This window comes from Mus musculus, chromosome 1 (genome assembly GCF_000001635.26).
Source record: "Mus musculus strain C57BL/6J chromosome 1, GRCm38.p6 C57BL/6J".
Classification (NCBI taxonomy): Eukaryota; Metazoa; Chordata; class Mammalia; order Rodentia; family Muridae; genus Mus; species Mus musculus.
Genome location: NC_000067.6, coordinates 179,497,673 through 179,524,430, shown reverse-complemented (window position 1 = coordinate 179,524,430; position 26,758 = coordinate 179,497,673). Strand labels below are relative to the sequence as shown.

Sequence of the window (26,758 nt, the reverse complement as noted above, 5' to 3'; positions counted from 1 at the left end):
AACGAAATAGCTGCCCACACAGTTCTCTTCTAGATAGGATTGAAGACTAAGTGCTGAAAGACTAAGAAGAGAACTAAAGTCCTTCACATTCCAGGATGAGTCTCCTTCAGGAACATTCAATAATACTTTTGCTTGGGGACTACTTATAATTTTGCAGTAAGAAAATAAATGATGCAGCCATGAGCATTGGCTCATACGTGTAATATCAACAAGATAGGTGTCTTAGAAGGCTCTGCACACACGGCACATACACATTTATGTATATTGGCAAAATATTCCTCATAACATTGATAAGGGTAAATTAAATTTAAAAAAATGTAAAAGTAGGAAAAAAGGGGAGAGAGAAGAGTTGCTGAAACCCGCACGCTCCTGAAGTGATGTCTGTGACTGATGACCTTCAAGCCACAAAACTGGATGTTAAATTTATTAGAAGATGGAGAATTTTGAGTTCCATGTGCAGTGAATATATACTACATCATTGGTAAGGCATCTCAGAGAGTTTTTGAAACAGTTCAGCAATTCTTGGCTAACTGTTTGCTCAGTTTATTACTCAGACTGCTGACCGAGGTTATAGCAAACATTTATAGCCACTGTTTAATTTACCTCTTGCTAATAAAATAGTGTATTCACCTTACAATTAGGGTTTATGGGAACTGAGGTTTAATCATCCCATGCTCCAGTGATTCCCACCAGGTCGTTAAAAGCGAGCAAGTGAGAATGACGGAGATGGGCAAGGAAGCATTAATTTTTGCATATTTTTACCTACATATCTTATGTGTTTGTGCACACATGTGCACATAGATATGTATACTTGAGTGTGTGTTTGTGTGCAGGCTAGAGATCAATGTGGGTAAGAGATCAATGTGGGTATCTGCCTCAATATTTCCCCATCTTATTTGGGGGTGGGGGGGTGGGGATCTACCAGCTTCTTCCTCCCCAACATTGGCCTGTGTAACTGTGCCTGGCTCTTTTTGGTTGGGTATTGGGAATCTGAACTCAAGTCTTCACGCTTACTTGGCAAGCATTTTATCATCTGAGACATCTCCCCAGCTCTCAAATGTTTAATATTTTTCGGTCAACAGCATGGTTCATCTGGTAAAGGGGCTTGCCTTACAAATCACACAGTCTGGGGCCGGTGAGATGGCTCAGTGGGTAAGAGCACCCGACTGCTCTTCCGAAGGTCCAGAGTTCAAATCCCAGCAACCACATAGTGGCTCACAACCATCTGTAACAAGATCTGATCCCCTCTTCTGGTGTGTCTGAAGACAGTTACAGTGTACTTATATATAATAAATAAATAAATCTTAAAAAAAAAACCAAATCACACAATCTGAATTCCATCCCAGGATTCCGGAGTGGAAGGAAACAACATGTATAATACACATGTGTACAAAATAATAAAGAAAATTAAAATATAATTAAAAATGAACTTTAGAAACTACATTTATGTGTCTATTTAATTTGTGTGTACGCATGCGTGCCTGCATGGACACATGTACCTGGTGTCAAAGGTCAAGCTCTAAGAGTAGACTGGACTCTTTTCTTGTACTCAATGGGTTGAACCCACAGATCATCATGCTTGGTGGCAAGTGCCTTGACCTTCTGAGCCATCTTTCCAGGGAAATATTTAGTGTTCTAATCATCATTGTACTTCTGCTACCACCGTGTATTTCCCTAACATTGTCATTTTTCCAGATGGAAACTCTATTCCCACTTACTGATTTCCCTCCCTATGTGCTATTTGTCTGGCCTGGTCCTTCATGTTCGTCCTTTTGCATCTGATGTAACTCACCCTACGTGTTTCATGTGTTAGAATTTCATCATTTAGCCGGGCGTGGTGGTGCACGCCTTTAATCCCAGCACTCGGGAGGCAGAGGCAGAGGCAGGTGGATTTCTGAGTTCGAGGCCAGCCTGGTCTACAAAGTGAGTTCTAGTACAGCCAGGGCTATACAGAGAAACCCTGTCTCGAAAAAGACAAAAACAAAACAAAACAAAACAAAAGAATTTCATCACTTACATTTTGCATTATATTTATTTATTCATTTTTGAGTGAAAAAGAGACTGTGTGGGGTCCATAGGACCAACTGGCCAAGTCAGTTCTCTCTCCCCCATGTCTCTCTCTGTCTCTCTCAAAATTACATGTACCAACCAAGGTGGTCAGAAATGGCCGCTAACACTTCATCTTACCAGCTCAGAATGTCATTCCCTTTAATGGCAGAAGAATATTCTTGCACACTCATGCACCACATGTACCCAGGTACCACAAACTTGGTTATTCCTACTTTTTGCAATTGTGAATAAACCGCTGTGCTATGAACACTCGAGTCCTCCCTTTATTTCTCTGGTGTCATGAGACTGTTGTAAGTAAAAGAATCCGTGGGCTGGACATGTCAATCAGTGTAGAGCAGCTGTGCCCAGCATGCACAAGGCTCTGAGCTCAACCCACAGCATAAAAAGGCTCCAAAATAGTGACTACAGGTTCGAGTGTGAAAGTGAATGTTGCAATGTGAAGAGAATTCACGTTGAGCATGAAAAAGTGGATGTGAGATAAACCATGTTGTCATGTCTGCTGGACCCTGCCAGGACTCCATCGGGTCTTGTTTACACAGCCATGTTGTTGAAGTATCATGGGGGATGCTTTCCTCTCCAATCTAGGGCGCAGACATGTAGATGATTTTAAAGGTGAGATGATAGGGTCTCCCTTTCAACATTGTGTTTAAAGAAGTTGCCCAGGTGGTGGTGGCTCACACTTTTAATCCCAGGCCTCAGAAGGCAGAGGCAGGTTGATCTCTGTGAGTCTGAAGCCAGACAGCCAGACAGCCAGACAGCCAGACAGCCAGACAGCCAGACACACACACACACACACACACACACACACACACACACAGAGAGAGAGAGAGAGAGAGAGAGAGAGAGAGAGAGAGAGAGAGAGAGAGAGATTGAGTGAGAGAGAGAGAGCTCTCACAGAGTAACTTTAAAGAATTTGTAGTGAATGCCTCATCACAAATTGAGCTCAGGACACACAAAGTCCCGGCTCTATTTCCAGCACCAAGCACAACACAATGAAACAATGCAAGTTGTGACAAAACAGTGGGTACACACTTAAGTGAGACGGGGAAAGGCTGGTGAGATAGTTTAGGGGGTGAAAGGCTTGCTCTGCAAGTCACATAAAAGTGGAGAGGGATTGGAGAGATGGCTCGCGGTTAAGAGCACTGACTGCTCTTCTGAAGGTCCTGAATTCAAATCCCAGCAACCACATGATGGCTCACAACCATCCATAATGACATCTGATGCCTTCTTCTGGGGTGTCTGAAAACAGCTACAGTGTACTTACATATAATAAATAAATAAATCTTTAAAAAAAAGGTGGAGAGAGAACCTTTCCACAGCACTGTCTTCTAACGTCTACGCCCACAGGGAGGCACACATTCACTCACACTCATGGACATGTATCACAGACACACACTAACTCAATAAACTCAATAGTAAAGTTAATAATTACTCTTATAAGAATATTTCTGGTTTTCTCTTCCGGTCTCAGGTGCTGCGGGAGCCGCGGGATACCGTGCAGACATGGCCAAGTCCAAGAACCACACCACACACAACCAGTCCCGCAAATGGCACAGAAATGGCATCAAGGAACCCCGGTCGCAAAGATACGAATCTCTTAAGGGGGTTGACCCCAAGTTCCTGAGAAACATGCGTTTTGCCAAGAAGCACAACAAGAAAGGCCTGAAGAAGATGCAGGCCAACAATGCAAAGGCAGTGAGTGCGCGCGCAGAGGCCATCAAGGTCCTGGTGAAGCTTCAGGCCATCAAGCCCAAGATGCCAAAAGGCCCCAAACTCAAGCGGCTGGCTTTCATCGCTCACCCTAAGCTTGGGAAGCGGATTCGAAGCTACATGGCCAAGGGTCAGAGGCTCTGCCAACCGAAGCCTAAGGTCCAAACCAAGGCAGGGGCCAAAGCGCCAGCTAAGGCCCAGGCTTCAGCTCCAGCCCAGGCTCCCAAAGGTGCTCAGGCCCCCAAAGGTGCCCAGGCCCCTGTGAAGGCCCCATAGAAAAGGCTCCTGCCAGTGTGAAGACAGACGGACTGCTGTGACACACCTCCCCACACACTATTTGCAGATGACCAGTGTCCTATGCTGTTCTTACAAATAAACTCAGGCAAGATCTGTTAAAAAAAAAAAAGAATATTTCTGGGTGTGATGGCACATGCCTTTGATGGAGGCAGGTGCAGGGGCAGGGGCAGGGGCAGGAAGTGGAAACTTAAGGGTTCTTTTGAAAGTCAGTTGTGTTGGATGGTGTTTTGCTGGCAGAAACCTGTGAAGGAGTGTTTTCCTGAAGTGGACACAGATGAAAGGCTAAGGTAGACTCCTGAAGGAACGCTTTGCTGACGTCAGTCTGGGTCCCTCCTACTGACTCTTGAGTAGGCTGAGGCCTGACTGCCTCTACTAGATAGTGCCATTGCTGCTGATTCATATTTACCGTCCTGACTCTACCTAACTAGACTACTAATATATCCATAAAGTGCTTATGATTGAGCTGTCGATACTGATGCCTATAAACTAACCTACTGATTTCCTGACAACATAAATAAGATTTACTAAAAAAAGAAAAAAAAATCTAAACTGGCTCACTTCCGCTGTATCCTTTCTTTCCCATTACCTCAAGTAGGTGGTGGGCTTCAAGAGAGGTTAAAACATTTTAAAAACATCATTAAATATAGACTTTAAAAAAAAATTACAGGCAGTAGTGACGCACGCCTTTAATCCCAGCACTCGGGAGGCTGAGGCAGGTGGATTTCTGAGTTCAAGGCCAGCCTAGTCTACAAAGTGAGTTCCAGGACAGCCAGGGCTACACAGAGAAACCCTGTCTCGAAAAAAAAAAAAAAAAAAAACAAAACAAAACAAAAAAAAATTAAAGTTACAGGAAGGGGCAGGGGCAGAGGCAGAGAGGCAGGGGTGGGGCAAGGGGCAGGATTAGGGACAGGGTTGGTGGGTGGGGCAGAGAGGTAGAGGCAGGCAGATCTCCGAATTCCAAGCCAGCCTGCTTTACACAGAGATTTTTCAGGTCAGCCAGGGCGAAATTGTGAGGCATGGTCACAAACCAACAAAATATTTGGATTGAAGTAAGAAATCACTCATAGAAAAAGATGTTTTAAGCAGGATTTCTCTGTTACTGAGGCTAGTCTTCCACTTGTGTGTTTGCTGGGGTTCCCAGAAGGCACACAGACGTGTATACAGGAAAGGCAGAGGCAGGATGTCTATGAGTTCAAGGCCAGCCTGATCTACACAGAGAGTTCCAGGACAGCCAGAGATACACAATAGACGCTGTCTTTAAAAAGCTTTGTGTGGTCTGATATAGGTCTCATATAGCTGAGTCTGAGCATCAGAACTGGTTGATCATGCTGACCCTCCTAGGCAGTCTTGTGCCTACTCCTTTGCTTGTTCATTGTATACCCATAATCCTTTGCTTGTATATCCATAATCCAAGAACTCAGGAGGAAGAGAATAAAGGGTTTCTGAGTTCAAGACCTGACTGCAACATTATTTCAAAGGGTTCAACAAACATAACTCTAAAACGGTTTATAAAAAAATATAGGCATATAGATAGATATACAGAAGGTGTGATCCAAAACTGCAGATGCTGGGCTGGAGAGATGGCTCAGTGGTTAAGAGCACTGACTGCTCTTCTGAAGGTCCTGAGTTCAAATCCCAGAAACCACATGATTGCTCACCACAGATCTGTAATGAGATCTGATGCCCTTTCTGGTGAGTCTGAAGACAGCTATAGTGCACTTACATATAACAGTAAATAAATCTTAAAAAAAAACCCTGCAGATGTTAAGAATTTTTCGATCTAGATGCTGAATATACAGATAACCACTGCCCTTTTTTTTTTTTTTTTTTTTTTTTTGATACAGGGCTTCTCTGTTGTATAGCCTTGGCTGTCCTGAAACTCACTCTATAAACCACGCTGGCTTTAAACTCAGAGGTCTTCCTGCCTCTGCCTCCCCAGTGCAGAGGTTAAAGGTGTGTGCCACCACTCATGGGCTCTTACCATTTTTTTTTTCACTATGCATTAAAATTTGCATAATAAGCTGGGCGTGGTGGAGCACACCTTGAATTCCAGAACTGAGGAGGCTGAGGCGGGCAGAATCCTGTGAGTTCGAGGTCTAAATAGAGAGGTTCCTTGGTCTATCAAGAGAGCTCCAGATCAGTCTTTGCTACACATAGTGAGACTCCGTCTCAAAAAGAAAAAGAAAAAGAAAAAGAAAAAAAAAAGCGCGGAATAAAATACAGGAGGAAATACACCACCCCATCCCGAGCTGTAGTAGGTCCTCCTGCGCATGCTCACAGGACCTGCGCGCTCGTCTCCGCCCCCTGGTGTACGCAAGCGCAGGACGCAGGCGCGCAGTCAGAAAACACGAGACTCAAGCTGAGGGACGCAGTTCGGATCTGAGGTGTGGATCTGAGGAAGGATGGAGGCACTGAAGGTGGAAAAGTTCACGACTGCCAACCGGGGAAACGGGCTGCGTGCTGTGGCTCCACTGCGCCCCGGGGAGCTGCTCTTCCGCTCCGACCCCTTGGCTTACACTGTGTGCAAGGGGAGTCGTGGCGTAGTCTGTGATCGCTGCCTACTGGGGTACGTACGGAACCTGAGCCCGGGGCGCGTGGCTCTGCGGGTGGGGGTGGGCCTCGAGGGCACAGCTCTGTGGGGTGTCTGCAGCACCCTAGGCTGCGGTGGGAATTGGGGGAGGCAGTGGTGCAGATGAAGGGGAAGCGTCGGGCAGATAATTTTGCTGGGGAACAAAAATATTCAAAGCCTGTGCAACGAGCTTCATTGGTTGTGGAAATCAGAAGTGGCAGGGGGGTGTGAGTCTGGGAAGGAGTAGGGGTGTGTACGTCAGGATCAGAACTGAGGCCCCACCTGACCTGTCTTGCGGGAGGAGCGAGAAGCCTGGTGTTTATGTTGTACTTTGCTGGTCTGGATTTTACGTGGCTTGGGTTTAGGAAGATGAATGAGACATCCCTAAGGACTGGAGCAAATGAGAATTAACCGTGTAACAAAAGAGCAAAATAAGAGATGCAAACAGTCTACTCTAGGAGCGTAGGACTCGCGGTGTGCTTTGCCCTCTAGAGATTGTGCGGACAAATGTAACTCACCACCTCTGTGTAGATGCAACAGTTTATGTGACAGTGTTTCGAAGTCTGGAAGCACGGTGTCAGCGGAGGGTGCTTTACTGTTTATAGAGTTGTGTAACATATACACTTCCGTCCGCACACATCGGGTTCCCACCATGCACTGGGATAAGGACTCTGAGGTAGGTAGGTTCCAGACCCATCCCTCTGTGTTTGGGGTGGGTAGAGGTGGGGAGTCTAGCTTTACTATACATTCCAGGATACTCCCCTCGCTCCCCTCTCCTCCCTCCTCAGTCCCCGCCCCCTCAGACAGGGTTTCTCTGTAGCTGCTCTGTAGACTAGGCTGGCCTTCTCTGCGTCCCAAAGTCTTGCTGTTACCAACGCCCGGCTTCCACAATATTCTTGTTTAGTTTATAACTGAAGACTTCGCTTTGCATTTTAAAGTTAGCAAATAATAATGTTATCTGTTATCTTCTCAAGTGGTGATCGAAATGACATGCACACACCTGCACGCGATTTGTTGCTGAAAGAGCAGCGGGAAGTTTGTGGGGTTAAAGCAATTCACTCCCTTCACAACTCGGCCTCGAATGCCACGAACCCCCTTCTCACAGACTAATTGGAGAAAGCAGGACTCTTCCTTCATTGTGTTACATACTTTGTAGGCTATTTAGAGTGTAGATGTACCTCACCCCATGGCAGAGAGCTTACTGCTTAAGTCCTAAAGCATTAAGTGGTAAAGATGATGTAAGCCTCCTTGCAGACATAGTTTGAAGGCTGTGTTGCTCAGTGGGTAGAGCAGGTGCATTTAATCATAAACAATGACAAATTAGTAATGGAATGATCAGAGATTGTCTTTTGAACCCAGGTGCTCTGGAAGGGCAGCCAGTGCTCTTAACCACTGAACCATCTCTTCAACCTGAGATGTTCTTTTTTGTTTGTTTGTTTTTGTTTTTCGAGACAGAAATCTGCCTGCCTCTGCCTCCTGAGTGCTGGGATTAAAGGCATGCACCACCACACCTGGCTGAGATGTTCTTTTTAAAAATTTTGCTATATATATATATATATATATATATATATATATATATATATTTTATGAAGTACTGGAGTTCTGTACAAATATTGTCTTGGAGCTGATTTTGAGTCATACGTTAGAAAGAATCTCCCATTTTCCAGAATAAAGTACACAATGAGCCTGACTTTTATCATTTTTCTTTCGAGAACCATGGTGATTCAAGAACCAAAAAAAAAAAAAAAAAAAAAATTCTTGAAAGGTTGTTGGGGAACTCTCAGCTTTGCTTTAAGGGTGGGAGAAACCTGGATGTGAAGATGAACAGGAACCAAATCAGAACTGCCCTGTAGTGGTCGGGCTGTAGTCTGGGCCGCATCCTGTTGGTAGCACCCTGGACGAGGGACTCTGCTGTGCTCTTTGGGAAGCTAATTGCTCTCTTTCTTGGATTAGCCGAGCACAGGCCACTGCTTACCTTAACTGACAGGTGAGAAAGGATTGTTCTTTTTGGCTAAAAGGTAGGAGGCAGCCCTCACCTCTCAGGGTTATAAACAAATGCCAGGAATCCAAACAAGTGCATCCTTCAGGCTGGCTAACAGATACTTGCTTATTCGTTCTTTACACAAAACAGTTGATTTGTGTTTGCTTTGGGTTGTCACGCTGTATGTATGCTGGAATTCACTTGCGTTATAATAGCAAGCCCTTCACAGAACACACTCGTTTCTATGGTTGTAGGGCTCTGAGCTGCCTAGTTGAGAATCATTGCAGCCTGAAAACTGTATTAGTGAAATGCTGGTACATTCTTAATGTGGTTTCCCATCAGTAATGATGTGCATCATTGTGGAATACATTTTCCTGTTCTTCTTCTTGTACGTGGAGTTTGTTTGTTTGTTTATTATTCACCATCACTTATAAAGTGAGAAGAAGGTGTTGTATTGTTGAGTTTTTGTGTTCTAATGCAGAGCAGACATAGCTCTCATTTTGTAATATGAGTGTCTGGCAGGATTATTTTGCAAACTTTTTTTCTTTTTCTTTTTCTTTTTTTTTTTGAGACAGTGTCTCACTATTTGCTCTGAACTCACTATGTACACCAGGCTGGCTTCAAATTCAGAGATCCACTTGTCTCTGTCTCCTAAATGCTGGGATTAAAGGCGTTTGCTACCATGTTCTGTTAACCTTTCTGTCTTTTTTTAAAGATTTATTTATTTATTATATGTAAGTACACTGTAGCTGTTTTCAGACACTTTTTCTTCTAATTCTGGTCCCGCTTGCTCTGGTCCAAAGATTTATTTATTTATTTAATGTGAGTGTACTGTAGCAGATATCATTATGGATGGTTGTGAGCCACCTTGTGGTTGCTGGGATTGAATTTAGGACCTTCGGAAGAGCAGTCAGTGCTCTTAACCCCTGAGCCATCTCTCCAGCCCCCAACCTTTCTGTCTTTTATTTGACTATTATATAATTACCTAATAAAACATGGACTTTGAGCTGGGCATTGTGGCGCATGCCTTTAATCCCAGCACTCGGGAAGCAGAGGCAGGCGGATTTCTGAGTTCGAGGTCAGCCTGGTCTACAAAGTGAGTTCCAGGACAGCCAGGGCTACACAGAGAAACCCTGTCTCGAAAAACCAAAAAAAAAAAAAAAAAAAAAAACCCAACCCAAACCAAACCAACCACAACAACAACAAAAACAACAAAAACATGGACTTTGCAACATTTATGGGGAAGGGATAAAAATAGAACAAATGGTTACCAGGTTCTATTTGCTTTTTTTTTTGCATTTGATTAGTGCTTTGGTTAGCACTAATTTATAAGTCTATCTGTCTTATTTAAGTATTTATAAGTCTATCTGTTTGTTTATTTTTAGACAAAGTTTTCTGATAGCGCACTATGGCTTGTTGTTAGCTATGTAGCTGAGGATAGATGACTTCGGCTCCTTATCTTGCTTCTAACTCCCGAGTGCTGGAATTATAGGCATGTTCTAGTGTGTCTGACACTTTCTTTGTTTGCTTTATTTGTCAAGACAGTGTTTTTCTGTGTAGTCCTGGCTGTCCTGGAACTCACTCTGTACACCAGGCTGACCTCAAACTTGAATATGTTTCCTAGTATCTCTTGTTCTTCTCCTTTAAGGAATGGCTTCTGGCTTTTCATGTAGTGAATGGAAAAGACAATAAAGAGGCTGAGGCTATGGCTCTGAGGTAGCGATTGCCTAGCAACTTGAAAGAAAAAGATAAACTTGTGACTTGCAATCATGTATACTGTTTTCCCTGCTGTCGTACACATTTTTAGTTTGCTGCTGATACAAAAGATTGATTGTACAATGAGTTTTGTTTACTTTCAGCTTATGTTGGTTAAATGCAGCATGTGAAATTTCACTGTGGGGTCTGGAGAAAGAACCCAGAGGTAAAGAGTACTTTCTGCTCTTCCAGGGGACCCAGATTTGATCCCTAGCATCTTTGTCGTTTGGCTCACAATCACTTGTAATTCCAGCTCCAAGAATTCATGTCTTCAGCTCTCTGCAGGTATCTGTTCACACGAGACACACATACACATAGGTACACATAAGTGAAAATGTTATCACACAAGGCACACGTACACATAGGTGCTACACACAAGTGAAAATATAAAACTAACTCTTGACTGTATCACCTTGCATTTGTAAGTCTCCTTACCATGGTACTGACCAAAGTCTAACCTTTCTATTCTAGCTTACAAGGCACACCGCAGATGGAAATTGTTTATGCTGTAAAGGGCCAGTATTTGGGGGATGGTTTAGAAAGGGCCATGTTGCCTGCTGCTCTATCAATACTGACTGTGGACAAACTCTAATGATAGTTCCTTCTATAAGTCAAAGAGCATTTCATGTGTTACTAAGGGTTGGAGCTTTGTGCCTTTCAGGAGGGAAGTAGGACTTGGAAGTGGGAAGGTCTTCCTGCCTTTGTGGATTGTGGAGAGAAGTGTGCGAATGTAGAGAATGACCATGTTGTCGGAGTTACATGCTCCAAGTGGTCTCCTCTGGCTGACATTCTGTGGTTATGGGGGTGTGTTAAATGGACTGAGGGACAGATAATAATGGTACAGTTTGGGTCTTCATCTCTATACTTTCTCCTCTTTATTTGGGATCTTTTTTCCTTTTTTTTTTTTTTGTAGTGCTGGGGATAGAACCCAGGGCTTTACACATGCTAGGCAAACAGTCTACCACCAAGCCACACTCCCTCACCCCCAGCACTATAATTTAGTGTCATGAGAAGAGAAACTCTGCTTGCCATAGCCCAACAGTGGTAGAAGGCAGTGGCTACACAGGGGAGCCTCTGGGGCAAGGGATTCTGAAATGCTCTCAGTGAGATGGATGGAGGAGGTTAGTGACCGAGGGAAGAGCAGGCATCAGGACAAGGGACTGTGTGATGGGGACCCTTAAGTCAGGACTGTGGACACCAGGGATGGGAGCAAAATGATGTCCCAAGAGACAAGATGGCACCAGTCCAGCAAGAACACAAGGTCACCACGTTTGAGTTGAAATGTATATGTCTTCGCCATAATGGCACTGCAGGACGATGGTCTAGTAAGATAGTGAAGTCTTTCTGGACCTAGACTGCAGGCAAGGGCAAACAGCTCTGTGTGGTGTGGTGAGATGTGGTGTGAGAGCAGGCAGCAGCAGTGATTAAAATCCAGTTCATTGGCACATGCCTTTAATCCCAGCATTCAGGAGACAGAGGCAGGTAGATCTCTGAGTTCAAGGCTAGCCTGGTCTATGTAGCACATTCTAAGCCAGCCATAGTGAGACCCCATGAGTTCTAGAACACACCACATCATATTCAGGAGAGAGATTACAAAAAACAAACACACAAAACCAGAACATTGAAACAAGCATTACTTTCATTGCTAGAGAAATGGCTCAGTGGTTAAGGGTGCCGGCTACTCTTTGAGAGAGTCCCGGTTTGATTCTCAGCTCCCATGAGACAGCTCACAACAGTAACTCTGGGCCCAGGGAATCCAATACCATCCTGGCTTCTGCAGGGGCACTTGACGTGTGCATGTGATATACAGACATATGTGTAGGCAACTCCCTCCCCCGGCTCCCCACATAAATACTTTTAATGTGATACATAGACATACGTGCAGGCAATCCCCCCTCCGCATAAATGCATTTAAATTTTTTTTTTAAAAAAGGTGTGAGACAGCCAAGGAAGTGGTTGCTAAGTGACTCAGACTTAGAAGGTTCAAAATAGTTTTCTAGGAAAGAAGAGGGAATCGCCTGCTGAAACGTGGGCTTCATGTAGAGTGTGGCAGGACCAGTTAAAACCTGTTGTTTAACCTCTGAACACTTCCTAGTGCAGTGCTTTTCATTCTGCCGCAGTTGGCAGCTGCTGGCTGGATTGACCCAGATGTTGGGTAGCTGTGATGGGTGGGGAGAGCAGAAGGAACTTGAGGCTAGGCTGTAAATAAGAGCCCACAGGATGGTTACAGCCTCTGAGCTGGGGATGAGGCCAGGAGGAAAAGAGTAGGTTATGAATGTGGTGGAATTACACAGTTAAAGGTCCTTTTAGTTGTTTAGGACAGGTCTCGTGTCACCCGGACTGACCTGAATTGTATAGCCAAGAGTGGCATTTGACTTCTGGTCTTCCTCCCTCTGCCTTCTACCTCCTGAGTCCTAGGATTATAGGGATGTGCCACTGTGCCTGGCTAAAGGCCCTTCAAAAAAATATATGTATGTATGTATGCATGCACATATATATATACACACACATATACGCACACATATGTATGTGTATGTATACACACATGTATATATATGTATATATTTATTTATTTTGTGTGTGTACATGTTTATGGATGTATGTACACATGTGTGTGGATGCCAGAAGACAACTCGACAACTTCGAGTGGCAGTATCTCAGGCACTGCCATTGATTGATTGATTGAGTGAGTGAGTGAGTGAGTGAGTGATAGGGTCTTTCACAGGCCCTGGACTTACCAAGTAGACTAGGCTCCCTAGCTACTTCTCTTGCTCTGAGATAACAAGAATGTGCATCATTCCTGGCTTCTGTATAGGTAGGTCCTCAGGGACTGATCTTAGCTCTTTACACTTGCAAGGCAAGCACTTAACCAGTTAAGCTGTTCAACTCAGGCTAGTCTGGAACTCCAGATATCCTGTAGCTGACCTTGACCTCCCGGAAGGCCTGCCTCATCTGACCCCAACGCCGTGATTGTGATTATAGGAGTCAGCCTCAACAGCCTTCTCTTCTGAGCTTGGTGGTCTTTGTTTTTCCTTGCCTAGTTTTTGTTCGGTTGCTGTGAGGCGATACCAAGAGCAAGATAACTCACACAAGGAAGCAGTTAATTGGGGCTTGCTTACAGTTTCAGAGCGCTGGTCCATGATCATGGCGAAAAGCAGGCAGGCATGGCCCTGTAGCTGTAGCGGACAGGTTTACATCCTGATCTGTAGGCAGCAGGCCAAGAAGGGAGGGATGGGGGGCGGGGGGATGGGACAGAGGGGAGGAGGAAGGCAGTGAGCAGAGACAGATAGACAAAGCCCCTCTCCAGTGACACACCTCCTTCAACAAGGCCACTCCTCCTAGTCCTCCACAAACAGTTCATCATCCTGAGACTAAGTACGTGAGTGTATGAGCCCATGGCGGTGGAGGGCGGGTATTCGCATCCAAACCACCATACTTTATTGAAGATTTGATATTGACAGTTACAAATGGTCACAGAATGGATTGACTTGAAGTGCTAATCTGCTTAGCATTATATGTCTTAGGGGCATGCATAACAGTTAGAGGGGAACAATTTTTGAAATGATCACACATCTGAGAGATCGAGGTGTTGGGTGAATTTTCTAAATTAAGTTACCAAGAAAGGTAGGTATTGTAATGAATAGTTTAGTTTAGCAAAGGTCAATTCTCACACTGGCTTGCTACCCCGAGTGGAAATCGTGAAACCTGGTGCCCCTGACTCCTAATGAGTAAAAGACATTCAGAGCGTGCAGTGACTGCTCATTGATTGAGATCACTGGTTGCTCCTGCAGAGGACCTGGGTTTGGTTCTCAGACCGATGGAGCAGCTTGCAACTCCCTGTAACTCACTTCCAGGGTTTCTGACTCTCTTCACCAGGTACAAATCCATATTTGTATGGAAAACTACTGAGAATTAAAACACACACACACACACACACACACACACACACACAGAAATGTTATGTGAATATGTTTTCATTTCAAATCCCAGGTGTGGGATATAGGGCTGCTTCAAATTGTCCACAGCAGGTGACTATGATTTGCCTCATGCTCTAGCAGGGGTATGATATTGCCAACTGAGGATAGTTTATGTTTGGAATTCTGGGAACTCTTGAGAGGGTACGACAGAGCCCCAAGAAAGGCGGCCGCTGCTGGAAAAACTTAAATAATAGAATGAATATATCTAAAACTTATTTTAAAAGAAACATCAGGGGCTGGTGAGATGGCTCAACAGGTAAGAACATCCAACTGCTCTTCTGAAGGTCCTGAGTTCAAATCCCGGCAACCACATGGTGGCTTACAACCATCCGTAACGAGATCTGACTCCCTCTTCTGGTGTGTCTGAAGACAGCTATAGTGTACTTACATATAATAAAAAATAAATAAATCTTAAAAAAAAAGAAACATCGGGCGTGGTGGTGCACACCTTTAATCCCAGCACTTGGGAGACAGAGGCAGGTGGATTTCTGAGTTCGAGGCCAGCCTGGTCTACAGAGTGAGTTCCAGGACAGCTGGGGCTACACAGAGAAACCCTGTCTCGAAAAAAAACCAAAAAAAAAAAATCATTTGAACATCATTTGAGTTTATATGATAGCTAATTTTGTGAAGTTTGTTAGTGCTGGGCACAAGCCAGTTACTGACTTCGTATAAACTCCTTTTCCATAAGGAAGCCCTGAAGGCAGAGGACTGGTAGAATCATTTCATAGGCTATACTTGTAGCGCTGTTTTGAAATCATGGCTTGGGTATTCCTTGTAATGGCTGATGGGTTTATCTGGGGGTCCGAGACCTGTGAAGGAATGAGATGGAGTGACTGGTGACTAGTGGGTAGAAAAGGACACTGTGGACACGAATGACTTCCAGGCTTCCTTGCAGGTGACGGTCATAATTCCTGTTGTTTTGCTTATTTTCTTTAGCAAGGTGGTTTGGGAAAGGGCCGCGTGGCTGAGCTCTGAGCCTGAAAACATTTGATCCATGTGAATGCCACAGCCGAGGACATTGTTATCAGACAGGAGGACCTGCTCTGTACACGGCAGTAAGCTTTTTTCCATTTCCAGACTGCTCGATGCTTGCTCCGGGTGCTCAAGAAGGACATGGGACAGGGGGTAGAGGATGGTGCCTGGAAATCAGTGTCCTACGGACTTCTCCAGTAGTTAATTAATCCTGGGCTTGCAAATGGTGAGACCCCCAGGACCAGCCAGCTCCCTGCTGTCAGTTTGTATTTCCTCGCCCCTGCCATGGAGACATCAGATTTCTTCCCACTGTTCTGTTGCCCACTGCTGCGGTCTGTGCTGCTTTGACTTATGACTGCTATTGGAAATCTCTGTGAGCAGTGCCGTTCTTGTTCTCCTCTTTCATGGGATGGCAGTAGCCAGCTAATGCCTGTGGTGGCGGCTGCTCTTCTTGTGTGCTGTCCTTTGACATAGCCCCTTTACATGCTGGAAAATTTATTGGAACAGATTTCGTAGGAAGATGCTGCTGAGTAGTAAAAAAAAAAAGCTGCTGAGCACAGTGTTTGATTTTGAGATAAGGTCTGTGGCCCAGGATGGCTTGGAAATCACCATGTGGTCAAGGGTGACTTTGAACTACTGATTCTGCTTCCACCTCCCAAGTGTTGGCAATCCAGGCCGCCTATACCACCATATCTGGTGTAAGAGGTTTTGTTTATGTCTATTAATATTTACAGCATAGAGAAATAAAAACTGATACATTGCAAAACACTTATTAAAACATACTAATTTGAAATAAACTTTCTATTTATTTATTATTGAAGGAGGGTTTTATGTGCTCCAGGCTGTCTTCTAACTCCTAACTAGCCGAGGATAGCCTTGAACTCAGATCCTCCTGACTCCACCTTTCAAGTTCTGGGATAACAGATGCATGCTACCATGCTTGGATTACAAACTATGTTTTCTTGTGGCTAGAGAGATGGCTCTGGACTGAAGAGTCTTTGTTCCTCTTGTAGAGACCAGAGTTTGTTCCCAGTACCCAAATGGGATTAACACACAACAGCCTGTAACACCCACAGTCTCCAGGTGATCCAAAGCTGCTTTCTGGCTTCTGTGTGCGCATGCACACATGCATGTATACACCCATGCTGTCACAAATGCATAAATAAAAATAAAAGGTGTTTTCATAAAGAAATAAACACAAACTGTCCTTTTTCTTTTGTTTTGTACTTTTGAGATAGGATCTCTTTATGAAGCCTTAGGTGTCTTGGAACTTGCTATGTGGACCTGATCTCTCAGAGATCTGCCTGCCTCTTCCTCCTGAGACCTGGGATTAAAGTTGTGGGCTGCCATTCCTGTCCTATAAATGTTATCTCCCGAGCCATAAGAGCTTTAGTGAGAGTGAGGGAGACGAAGACAGGATTGCTGGAGTCCTCCATGCTGAGATCCTGTCTTGAAAGGAAGAAAACCGAGGCAGAGTGGGTAGCATTTAATGAAGCATTCCACAGGAGTCAGCCGTGGTGCACGTCAGGGGGAGGAGGAGGGGGAAGGGGAGGAGGGAGAGGGGGAGGGGGTGGGGGGAGGGGGAGGGGGAGGGGGAGGGGGAGGGGGGTTGGGTGTGGAGATGATTAATCCTGCAGGTTTGAGTTGGATGCTAGCCTTCCCTGTGTGGGAACCTGGGGAAGGTGGTAAGGGAAGCAGACCAGGAAGAAAGTAAGACTGAACACCTAGTGAGTAAATAACAAATCAGAATTAAAGGAAGCAGGAGACAACAGGGAAAGGAAAAGCTGGGCTTGGTGGCATGTGACTTTTATTCTGTCACAGGGATTCTCCCCTGTCAAAACTCAACCTACCTATCTACCTATCTTAAGAATTAAAAACTCAGGCTGGAGAGATGGCTCAGCGGTTTAGAGCACTGGTTGCTCTTCCAGAATATCTGAGTTCAATTCCTAGCAACCACATTGTGGCTCATGCCCATTTATAAAGGGGTCTGATGCCCCCTTCTGGCCAGCAGGTGTACATGCAGACAGCACTCATTAAAAATAAATAAATTAAAAAAAAAAAAACTAGCTATTTAATCTTGGGATGTAGATGCAGGTAGTTATCTGACTTGGAGTCAGATGGCTAGCGTTGAGACCATATCTCTAAAATAAATAAATAAATAAATAAATAAATAAATAACACAAAAATATACAGAAAGATTTGAAAAACCTAAACAGAAACTTGAGCGATGAAAGTTGTAGTTCTTGACAAAAGTTCTTCCCAGAGGGCCAGATACTTAATGGTATTTAGTGTAGCATTTTGGTAGGCGGGTTAAACCGGTTTGTTTGGATTATGGAATACTGTTTCACTGTTAACACTGAGGCAGAGCTGCTTGTACAGGTGTGGCTGACACACTACTGATGAATCAGGTTGTGGAACAGTGCGTGTGCGTGTGTGTAATAAAATGTCTGGCGCTCAGAGTGTAGCCCAGGGGTCGAGCTCAGCACACACAGGCTCAGTCACAGCACTGACCAAGTAATGAAAGGTAGCAGGCTCTGCATGGTTTTGAGTTGTACTTGTGTGTTTAGAGTGGGCCTTGAAGGTACAGCAGAATTCTTATTATTTCTCGAGAGTGATTTTTCAGAGGGTTTGGAAGAAACTATTTTGTACTTTTGTGTTTTAAGGCATTTGTCACTTTCTGTAATTGGCCATTTAAATAAATTTAGAGAAAGCTGTATGTGTCTCTGTGTGACTGTTTGTTGCTGGTGGCAGTGACTGAACCCATGGCCTCATGCATGTTAGGCAACACTGCCACTGAGCCACAGCCCCACCCTGTGCTCTTTTTCCTTGTCGGAGGTGGGGATGCAGTCTGTAGCCTCGATGGACCTTATGAAGTCAGATGCACTATTATCCAACAAGGTCCTCTGATACTCACTGTGTATTCTGTATTCTAAGCTGACCTTGGACTTGAAACAGTCTTTCCACCTTCAGCCTCTTGATTTCTGGGCTTATAGATGTGAGGCCCCACCCTAGCTCAACTCAGGTTGGAGCTAGCACTTGTGTTTTAGATTTTTAATTCATTTTATTTTAATTTTTGAGACTAGATTTCATGTAGCCCAAGGTCAGTCTCAAACTCTGTAGCTGAGGATGTTTTTTTAAAAATTTTTATTTATTTATGTATTTATGTATTTATTTATGTATTTATTTATTTATTTATTATATGTAAGTACACTGTAGCTGTCCTCAGATACTCCAGAAGAGGGCATCAGATTTCGTTAAGGATGGTTGTGAGCCACCATGTGGTTGGTGGGATTTGAACTCAGGACCTTCGGAAGAGCAGCTGGCACTCTTAACCACTGATCCATCTCGCCAGCCCGCTGAGGATGTTTTTAACCTGACCCTCCTGCGTCTGGCTGCAGCTCCCCACTGCTGGGCTCCCAGGCCTGTGCCGCCACAGGCTTGGAACTACCAGCTCTGGATTCAACCTGTGGAGTCTGGGGTTTACAGATATATGCTAGTTAGGAAGGTGGATCTCTGATGTGCAAGGCCAGCCTGGTCTACAGAGTGAATTTCAGGATAGCCAGGGCTACACAGAGAAATTCTGTCTCTGGATGGATTGGTGGGGTGGGGAAGAGACCAGCACTGTTGAGGTGAAATCAGGGGTGTTTCCTCAGAGTCAGCACATAGAAGCTGGGCTCCAGGGGTTCCCTAGGTTGTACCTCATGCTCACAACTGGAGTCAGTGGTGTGAGAGTCACCTGGGTAGAACTGTTTTTTAAGATCTGAAGGAAGGGGTTGTGGAGAACAGCTGAAGCATGGCTCTGTGTAGCCAGGCTGGAGTCCCCGAAGAGAGCCCAGGGGAGGCTGCTGTGAAAGTGCAGCCCAGTTGCAGCAGAAGACCCAGGATTTTGGAGATGCCAGTTCTGTGGAATAACTGCCAAGGACAGCAGCAGCCATGGAGTAGAGCCCGCCTGAGCTTCAGAGACAGCTGTGTGTGCTGCAGAGGGTGGAGCTGGAGAAGTGACCCAGGTAGCTTTCGTTCAGGCTGAGTGTCACACAATAGAAACCCTGGCTTAGACGGGCATCGCAGTTGGCTGTGGTGGTAAGTCAGATCCTGTCCTTTTGGTTTCTTCCCTGTTTTCAGCTTCGTGTTGCAGCTAAGACTTTGTGTGGAAAGGTTTTAAGATGGTTCAACTAGCCTGCTCATTAAGACTCCCCTCGAAAATTAGCCGAGGGTAGTTCATTGCTTACCGATTTCCAACTGTGTTGCTCCCCTGCACTTGACAGCTCAGCCTAGCGCTCCACCACAGCAAGAGTCTTCTCGTGTTTAGTTATTTACATGCTTTCACACATGCACTTACAAATCTACAGGATTCTGCTGCTGTTCACACGGTTCACACTTATTTTCATCTTTGTCTTTTCCTTCTTTTCCTTTTCTGTTTTTTGAGACATGGTCTCTGGCTGTCCTGGAAATAGCTATGTAGACCAGGCTGGCCTCAAACTTAGAAATCCACCTGCCTCTGCCTTTGGAGACCTGGGTCTAAAGGCGTGCCCCCTTCTCCCCCTTCCCCTCCTGCCAGCTCTTCGATGTATAGACCATGCTGGTCTAGAATTTACAGAGATCTACCCAAATTCTGGAATTAAAGGTATGTGGCACCATGGCCAACATTTGTCGTTTATTTTTTTTTAAATTTATTTATTTATATATGAGTGCTTCGTCTGCATATACACCTGCATGACAGACGATCCCTTTTATGAATGGTCATGAGCTACCATGTGTGTGCTGGGAATTGAACTCAGGTCCTCTGGAAGAGCAGCCAGTGCGCTTAACTGCTGAGCCATCTCTCCAGCCCCCAGCGTTTGTCATTTTGATTGTGTTCTTGCATTTCCCCACTCTCTGAGGGAGAGACTTCAATTAGGCTCCAGGGTGAAGGCTTCTTTCTCTATGTTTTCTTAATTTTACATGTGTTTCTGTTGTGCTTCTGTCTCCATGCATACATACATACACACACACACACACACACAGTCATTAGGTGGGAATCTGGAACAGAGAATCTCGAGCCATATAAATGTTTCTGTAGGATGACTGTCCTTGTCATCTTATGGAGACTAAAAATCAAGCCAAACCCAACACACCTGTTACTGTATACTGGAAACACGGTGAAATAGGAAAGGGTGAATCCAAGAAGGAATCTGGCTGTGGACTCAGAAAAAGAAAAGTAGGGTGAGGGCCTGGTACTGAGAACATGTCACACTAAGTGTGCTGAATAAAACTGATGGCGGTTGGTGAGGTGGCTGCTGATGGCGGTTGGTGAGGTGGCTGGGTGGGTAGGGTCTTGCTGCTGAGTCACCTGGTGACCTTAGGTTAATCCCTGTAACTGACAAAAGATGTGCAGAACTCACTCCTGTAAGTTTTCCCCGACTCCTACACTTGTAAACATATATATGTACACATACACACATGTACACACACACACACACACACACAGATGAAATAAGGTAAACCATAATGTAACTTTGTAGCCACTGATGTATCTATAAATGGACCTTTGTATACAAGAGGTTAACAGCGGGGAGTTTACGGCTCAGCGGTTACATGCACCTGCTGCTCTTGCAGAGGACCTGGGTTCAGTCCCCAGCATCCACACTGTGGCTCTCAGCCATCTGTAACTTTAGCTTTAGGAGATCAGATGCTCCTCTGGGTGAGTATGGACAGGAGTATGGGCAGACAGTGTAGAAGCACTGGGGCGTGGGGAGGGCAGTGCAGGGCTACCCAGCACCTGCCCACAGGAGGCTCTCACAGGTTTTACAGGGAAAGGAAAAGCAACACTGGCTGAGGAATTTTAAGGGTGCAGAATGCAGCGCTGTGTGGACATCCTCCCAAATGTTCACACCCTCAAGTACACTCAATTCCCTATGATTATATATGAGTTAGCTGGAAACTCACTGTGTTTTTAATTCAGTTCTTGACGCTCCAGGTGATAGACTGTGGGTCAGCGGCATTAATATCAGCAGAGAGCTTGTCAGCTGTGTGCCATTTCAGGTTCTAACATACACTGAATCAGAATATACATGGCCTGCATGTGATTTCAAGATGGCTGTGTAACCTGTTTGCACATTAAACTAAGGTGAGCTGATTTCTGTACCTTTAAAGTTCTTAGCAACCTAGCTATTTGATATCTACTTTCTCTGGGAATATTTGAAGACTATGATTTGATTTTTATACGTACATATCCCACATCTAAAGATAGTGCACATCAAATTTTAGATGATTGCCCATTGCCATCTTAATTTTTATAGAGGCAGAGCTCCCTCTGGTGGACAATGGGAGGAAAAGCACACACTCTTTCCAGAAGAGCAGTTTCAGTTTTCAGCTGTTAAAATGCATTAACTGAGCCTGGCATGGTGGCTCACACCTGTATTCCCAGCTCGTGGGATGCTGAGGTAGAAAAATCGCTGAAAGTATGTGGGCACCACCCCCCAAGCAAAAGAAAAACAGTAGCTGACCTCCCAACTTACTAAGTGGGTCCAACTTGGGTAGAACAGTTGGTTAGCATGCAGGATCCTTGGATTCAGTCCCCAGCACCATACACACACAAGAAAAGTCCATAATTTAAAACAAAAAACCACAAAAGAACCATCAAACCCAAAACAAAAAAACAACACCTCACTCTAAGGAAGAACAAGGTAGGTTTTGTGGTAAAGGAGGATTATTAACAGTGGCCATGTTTTCAGAATTAAAGTCACAACAAATGTTTAATAGTCCATCATATTTGAAGCTGGTATGATCTGGGGGAATAATTTTTCTTGCCTATCTCTTTACCGTGATGTTTATCGCTGTGAAAGTTTCTCTCTCCTCTCCTCTCCTCTCTTCTCCACTCCACTATGTGTCTTTTAAGGATTGATTTTAGATAGTGAGGCCATTAGGTAGCAAGTGCCATTCTTTACCCATTGAGCCATTTTGCCATTCCCTGATTTTGTGGGGTTTTTTTTTTTTTTTTTTTGAGATAACATTTTACTATGTAGGCATTTTAATTCTTTCATTTATTTATTTAATTTTCTTTTAAAATTCCATTTATGCCAGGCATGGTGGCGCATGCCTTTAATCCCAGCACTCGGGAGGCAGAGGCAGGCGGATTTCTGAGTTGGAGGCCAGCCTAGTCTACAGAGTGAGTTCCAGGACAGCCAGGATTACACAGAGAAACCCTGTCTTGAAAAAACCAAAATAAATAAGTAAATAAAATTCCATTTAATCCCGAGTGCTGGGATTAAAGACGTGTGCCACCACACCCGGCTATTATTTTTAATTGTATGAATTAGTTTTCTCTATCTGTGACAAATCACCATGACCAACACCATGACCAAGGCAACTTAGAGAAGGAAGGGTTTTCTTGGGGGTCGTGGTTTCAGAGAGACGGGAGTCTGTCACCATCACAATAGGGAGTGTGGCAATAGGCAAACAGTTTTGGCTCTAGAGCAGCAGCTGAGAGCTTTCATCCTGATCCACAAACAGGATCAGAGCTCACCCCCATTGACACGTATCTTCCAAGAAGGCCAGCTTTGTTTTTTTTAAACGATTTTATGTGTATGAGTACGCTGTAGCTGTCTTTAGACACACCAGAAGAAGGCACATGGTTGTGAAGCCACCATGTGGTTGCTGGGAATTGAACTCAGGACTGCTGGAAGAGCAGTCAAGCCATTGAGCCATTTCTCCAGCCCAAGGTCACACTTCTTAATCTTTCCCAAAAGTTCCACCAACTGGGGATGGAATATTGAAGCACAGGAGTCTATAGAGGCTATTCTTATTCAAATGGTCACATTGTGTGTGTTCTGTAGCGCTTGTGGAGGTCAGGAGACTACTTACAGAAGTTGGTTGTCTTCTATCATGTATGTGTCTGGTTTCAAACTCTGGCTTAGTGGCGGGATCCTTTTCCGTTTGGGTCCTCTTACCAGACTCACTTTAGATTTTCTAGACAGGGCCCAAGCTGGCCTCAGCTCACTCTGTAGATGAGGCTGTCCTCATCTTCCTGCCTCCACCTCCTGAGTGCTGGGGCTGCAGACCTGCAGCACCACGTGGCTTCATAAAGATTTTTGAGTGAGTGTGAGATGTGCAGAAGGATCTCAGGTTGGTGCAGATTTGTAGGAATGCTGTGATAAGGATGATGGCCCGTATTAAAGGTGTATACCACCACGCCTGGATCTGGGACTTGCTTTGTCCCAGGCTGATTTTAAATTCAGCTTGCCTCAGTCTCCTGGGATTACAGGCATGTACTACCTTACCTGGGCCTAAGCTTTTCATGGCCACTGTGCCTCAAGATCTCCATGTCAAGACCAGGCCAGAAACTTGTGTCTTCCAAGCCTCAAGATCTGGATCACAGGTGAGCCCTCCAACTCTGGATTATAGTTCATTCCAGTTATAGTCAACTTGACAACCAGGAATAGCCATCACAGTGTATATGCATGTGTGTGCAAGTGCCCTCGGAGGGCTGAAGACGGCATTGAATACCCTGGAACTGGAGTCATAGGTTGTGAGCCTCCTGGCAGGGGTGTGGGAACTGAACTCAGGTCTCCTGCCAGAGCCTCTAGTGATCTTCACTGCTGGACCAATCTCTCCAACCCGCTTTGTCTCTTTTGTAACTGTTGACGTATCTGGGCATCCGTTGCCTTGAACTCACCTTCTCCCCTCTCTCTGCCTTTCTGCCCTGATGCTTCCTCCTCCTCACTGCCTCTCCTTTGTCCCCCAGGTTCCAGCCATGGCCTCTGTCTCCTGGCCACTGACAGTGACTCATTTGCTGTGGATTGGAGCCACTCCGGCAATGCTTAGGCTACTTATTAGATCAAAACCTTTGAAGGTGGGACCCAGACATTGTAATTTTCAGTTAATTGCCTACTCAATATTTTCTTCTCTTATTCAGTTTGTAAATAAAAGAATGAGTTTAACTGGACACATTCTAAGTTCACAGCGTTTCACTTGGGTGCTGTCCACTCCCCAGAGTGGTGTATGAGCTTCTCCTCTGTCTCTTTCTCTCTCCCTCCCTCTCCCTCCACTCTGAGCACATCTGTGACACAGTACACACGTTGAGGTCAAAGACAACATCTGAGAGTGTAGTTCTCCTTCCTCTGATCTGGAGCTCGAACCCAGGATGTCAGTGTTACGCCACAAGCTCCTTTACCTGCTCAGCCATCTCGCTGGCCTGTCTCCACCCGATTTTATTTACTGAGTTTGGAAATCGTTTTACTTATTTGTCTATTTATTTGTTTGCTTATGTATGTGTGCATACGACAGCATACATGTTAATGTCTGAGGGAAGTGTGTGGGAGTTGGTTCTCTCCTTAAGCAGTGTGGGTTCTAGGGAATCAGGCTTTCTGGAAAGTGCCTGTACCTGCGGAGCCGTTTGGCCAGCTCCCTCTTATTTTAGAATCCTTCTGTCTCCGTGTGTCCCGTGTCAGAATTACAGCTGTGTGCTGCTGTGATCCTGCAAAGGAATTGGGGTTCTCATGTTAGCCAAGCAAACACTTTCTGTCTAAGCCTCCTCAGGCGAGCACCATATCCCCATTGCGCCTGCTCTCTTTCTAGGCTGACTGTTTCCCATTCTTTGCATTCTTACTTGGGAATGCCATACACATCCTTCATTTTTTTACAACTTCCCTAAAAGGAACTCTCATCCTGGCCCAAGCCCTCTATCCAGACCACACAGGAACATAGCTAACCAAACTGGGAGTACAGCTTATGGTGGGAGAGAATCCACAGGCCACAGGGAATCTGAGATGGCTCAGAATACGTTAGAAGGATTCATTCTGGGAATTGCCTTGTGTTAGGTGGTCTTAAGAGGCTTAAAAAAAAAAGGGGTCTGCCCTGGATTAGGTGTGGCCAAAAAATGAAAGGGGTGATTTCAGGAACAAGAGCCACGAGCTAGTTCTGATGGGACATGCATATCGATTATTCTTGTGCTTTGGCCAGCCTTCACATTTTTTCAGTGTCCAGACATGGTTGCAGTATGGGCTTGCCTGATAGCAGTGTACTGTTGAGTGTTCTGGTTCAACTGAAGGATGCTGTAGCCTCCACCTAAGGGCCTGGAAGGCACACCCACTCACTCACTACCTGGTGACATCAGCCCTGTTTATGCAGGTTAGCAGCAGCCCTTGCTAGAGCTGATTCTCAGCTGATTATCTATCTACAGAGCCACCCCATGATGGCATAGTCTGCCAAGTACTTCCACGTCAGGTGTTTGCCACAGTGATGAGGAGGGACTAATGACAGATAGTGTTAGGCCATGCTCTTGGCTCTCTGCATTCGACCTCCTGAGGTAGACATTGTCTTATTTCTCTGTGTATTCCCAGAGAGTCAGTCTCAGTCAACACCTCAGTGGCCGAAGTTTGCAGTTTCCTAGAGAACTCTTTGCAGCTAAATACTTAGACACTTTCCTGCCTTCATTTTTTAGACTTCTCTCAATTTGGGGTTGATGAGATGGCTGAATGGATAAAGGGGCTTGCTGCCAAGCCTTTTGACCTGAGTTCAATCCCAGGGCCCACAGGTGGAAGAAGACAACAAGACTCCTACAAGTTGTCCTCTGACTTCCACATAAGTGTTGAGATAAATAAAAATGAAGAATAACCCCAACATCCTGTTTACAGGCTCCGCTGTTTTTCTTAAGCTGACCTAGGAGTTCACAGCAAGTCTCATTTCTCCTGTCTCGGCTACAGTTCTTCAACTTGACCTTTGTCACACCGGACGATGGTAAAGTCGCTCTTTTGTGTCAGTAGGGATATTCAGGTCATACCAACAGTTTATAAGCCTGTTTTAAAACCCCCAGGCCTAATTTGAGTGATATTATTCATGTAATTAATGACCTTCAATGATTAATTTTTACAGTCACACATCAAATAAGTGGATTTGATTTTAATTTGTAACCCAACTTTTAATGAGTAGAGTTTAATGAGCAAGGTGCTTGTGGGAGAGAGATAGAGTCCTTGCGAGGCCAGGGAGCCATTTGGCTGCATTGTCTAGGCAATGTGAAGTGACAGGTGAGTGACAGCACTGATTTTCTGTCCTGTCGTGGGTCACGCCTCCCGGAAGTGCTTCTTGTCGGTAGGGCATTTTCTGTTCTTTTCCTTGTTCTTTCTGGGAACAGATTCTTCAGCTGTGTCCCGTTTGTTGATTTTTGGTTCTTCATTCTCATGGCGCTGTGTATTTTATCCTTCATCGAGCATTGTGTGCTTACTCATTTCAAAGGATTCCTTTGTTTCTTTTGGTTTTTCAAGACAGGATTTCTCTAGTGTAGCCCTGGCTGTCCTGGAACTCACTCTGTAGACCAGGCTGGCCTTGAACTCAGAGATCTGCCTGCCTCTGCCTCCTGAGCGCTGGAATTAAAGGCGTGTGCCACCATTATCTGGCAAGGTTTTACTTGTTTTAATTTTGTGTGTGTGAATGTTTGGCCTGTGTGTGCAC

At 45.0% G+C, this 26,758-nt stretch overlaps 1 protein-coding gene and 1 pseudogene across 2 annotated transcripts in view; both read left to right on the top strand.

Moving 5' to 3' along the window:
• On the top strand, window positions 3,516–4,186 carry Gm5561 (predicted gene 5561; annotated as a pseudogene).
• The window catches only part of Smyd3 (SET and MYND domain containing 3), a 566,094-nt gene continuing 545,713 nt past the window's right edge, over window positions 6,378–26,758 (top strand). Inside the window, exon 1 of one of the 2 annotated variants that reach the window (XM_011238864.2) lies at window positions 6,378–6,643. In XM_011238864.2, the coding sequence (XP_011237166.1) occupies window positions 6,480–6,643 (164 nt within the window). In that variant the 5' untranslated portion in view covers window positions 6,378–6,479. The remainder of the gene's footprint in view (window positions 6,644–26,758) is intronic. The other variant, NM_027188.4, reaches the window with a different exon arrangement.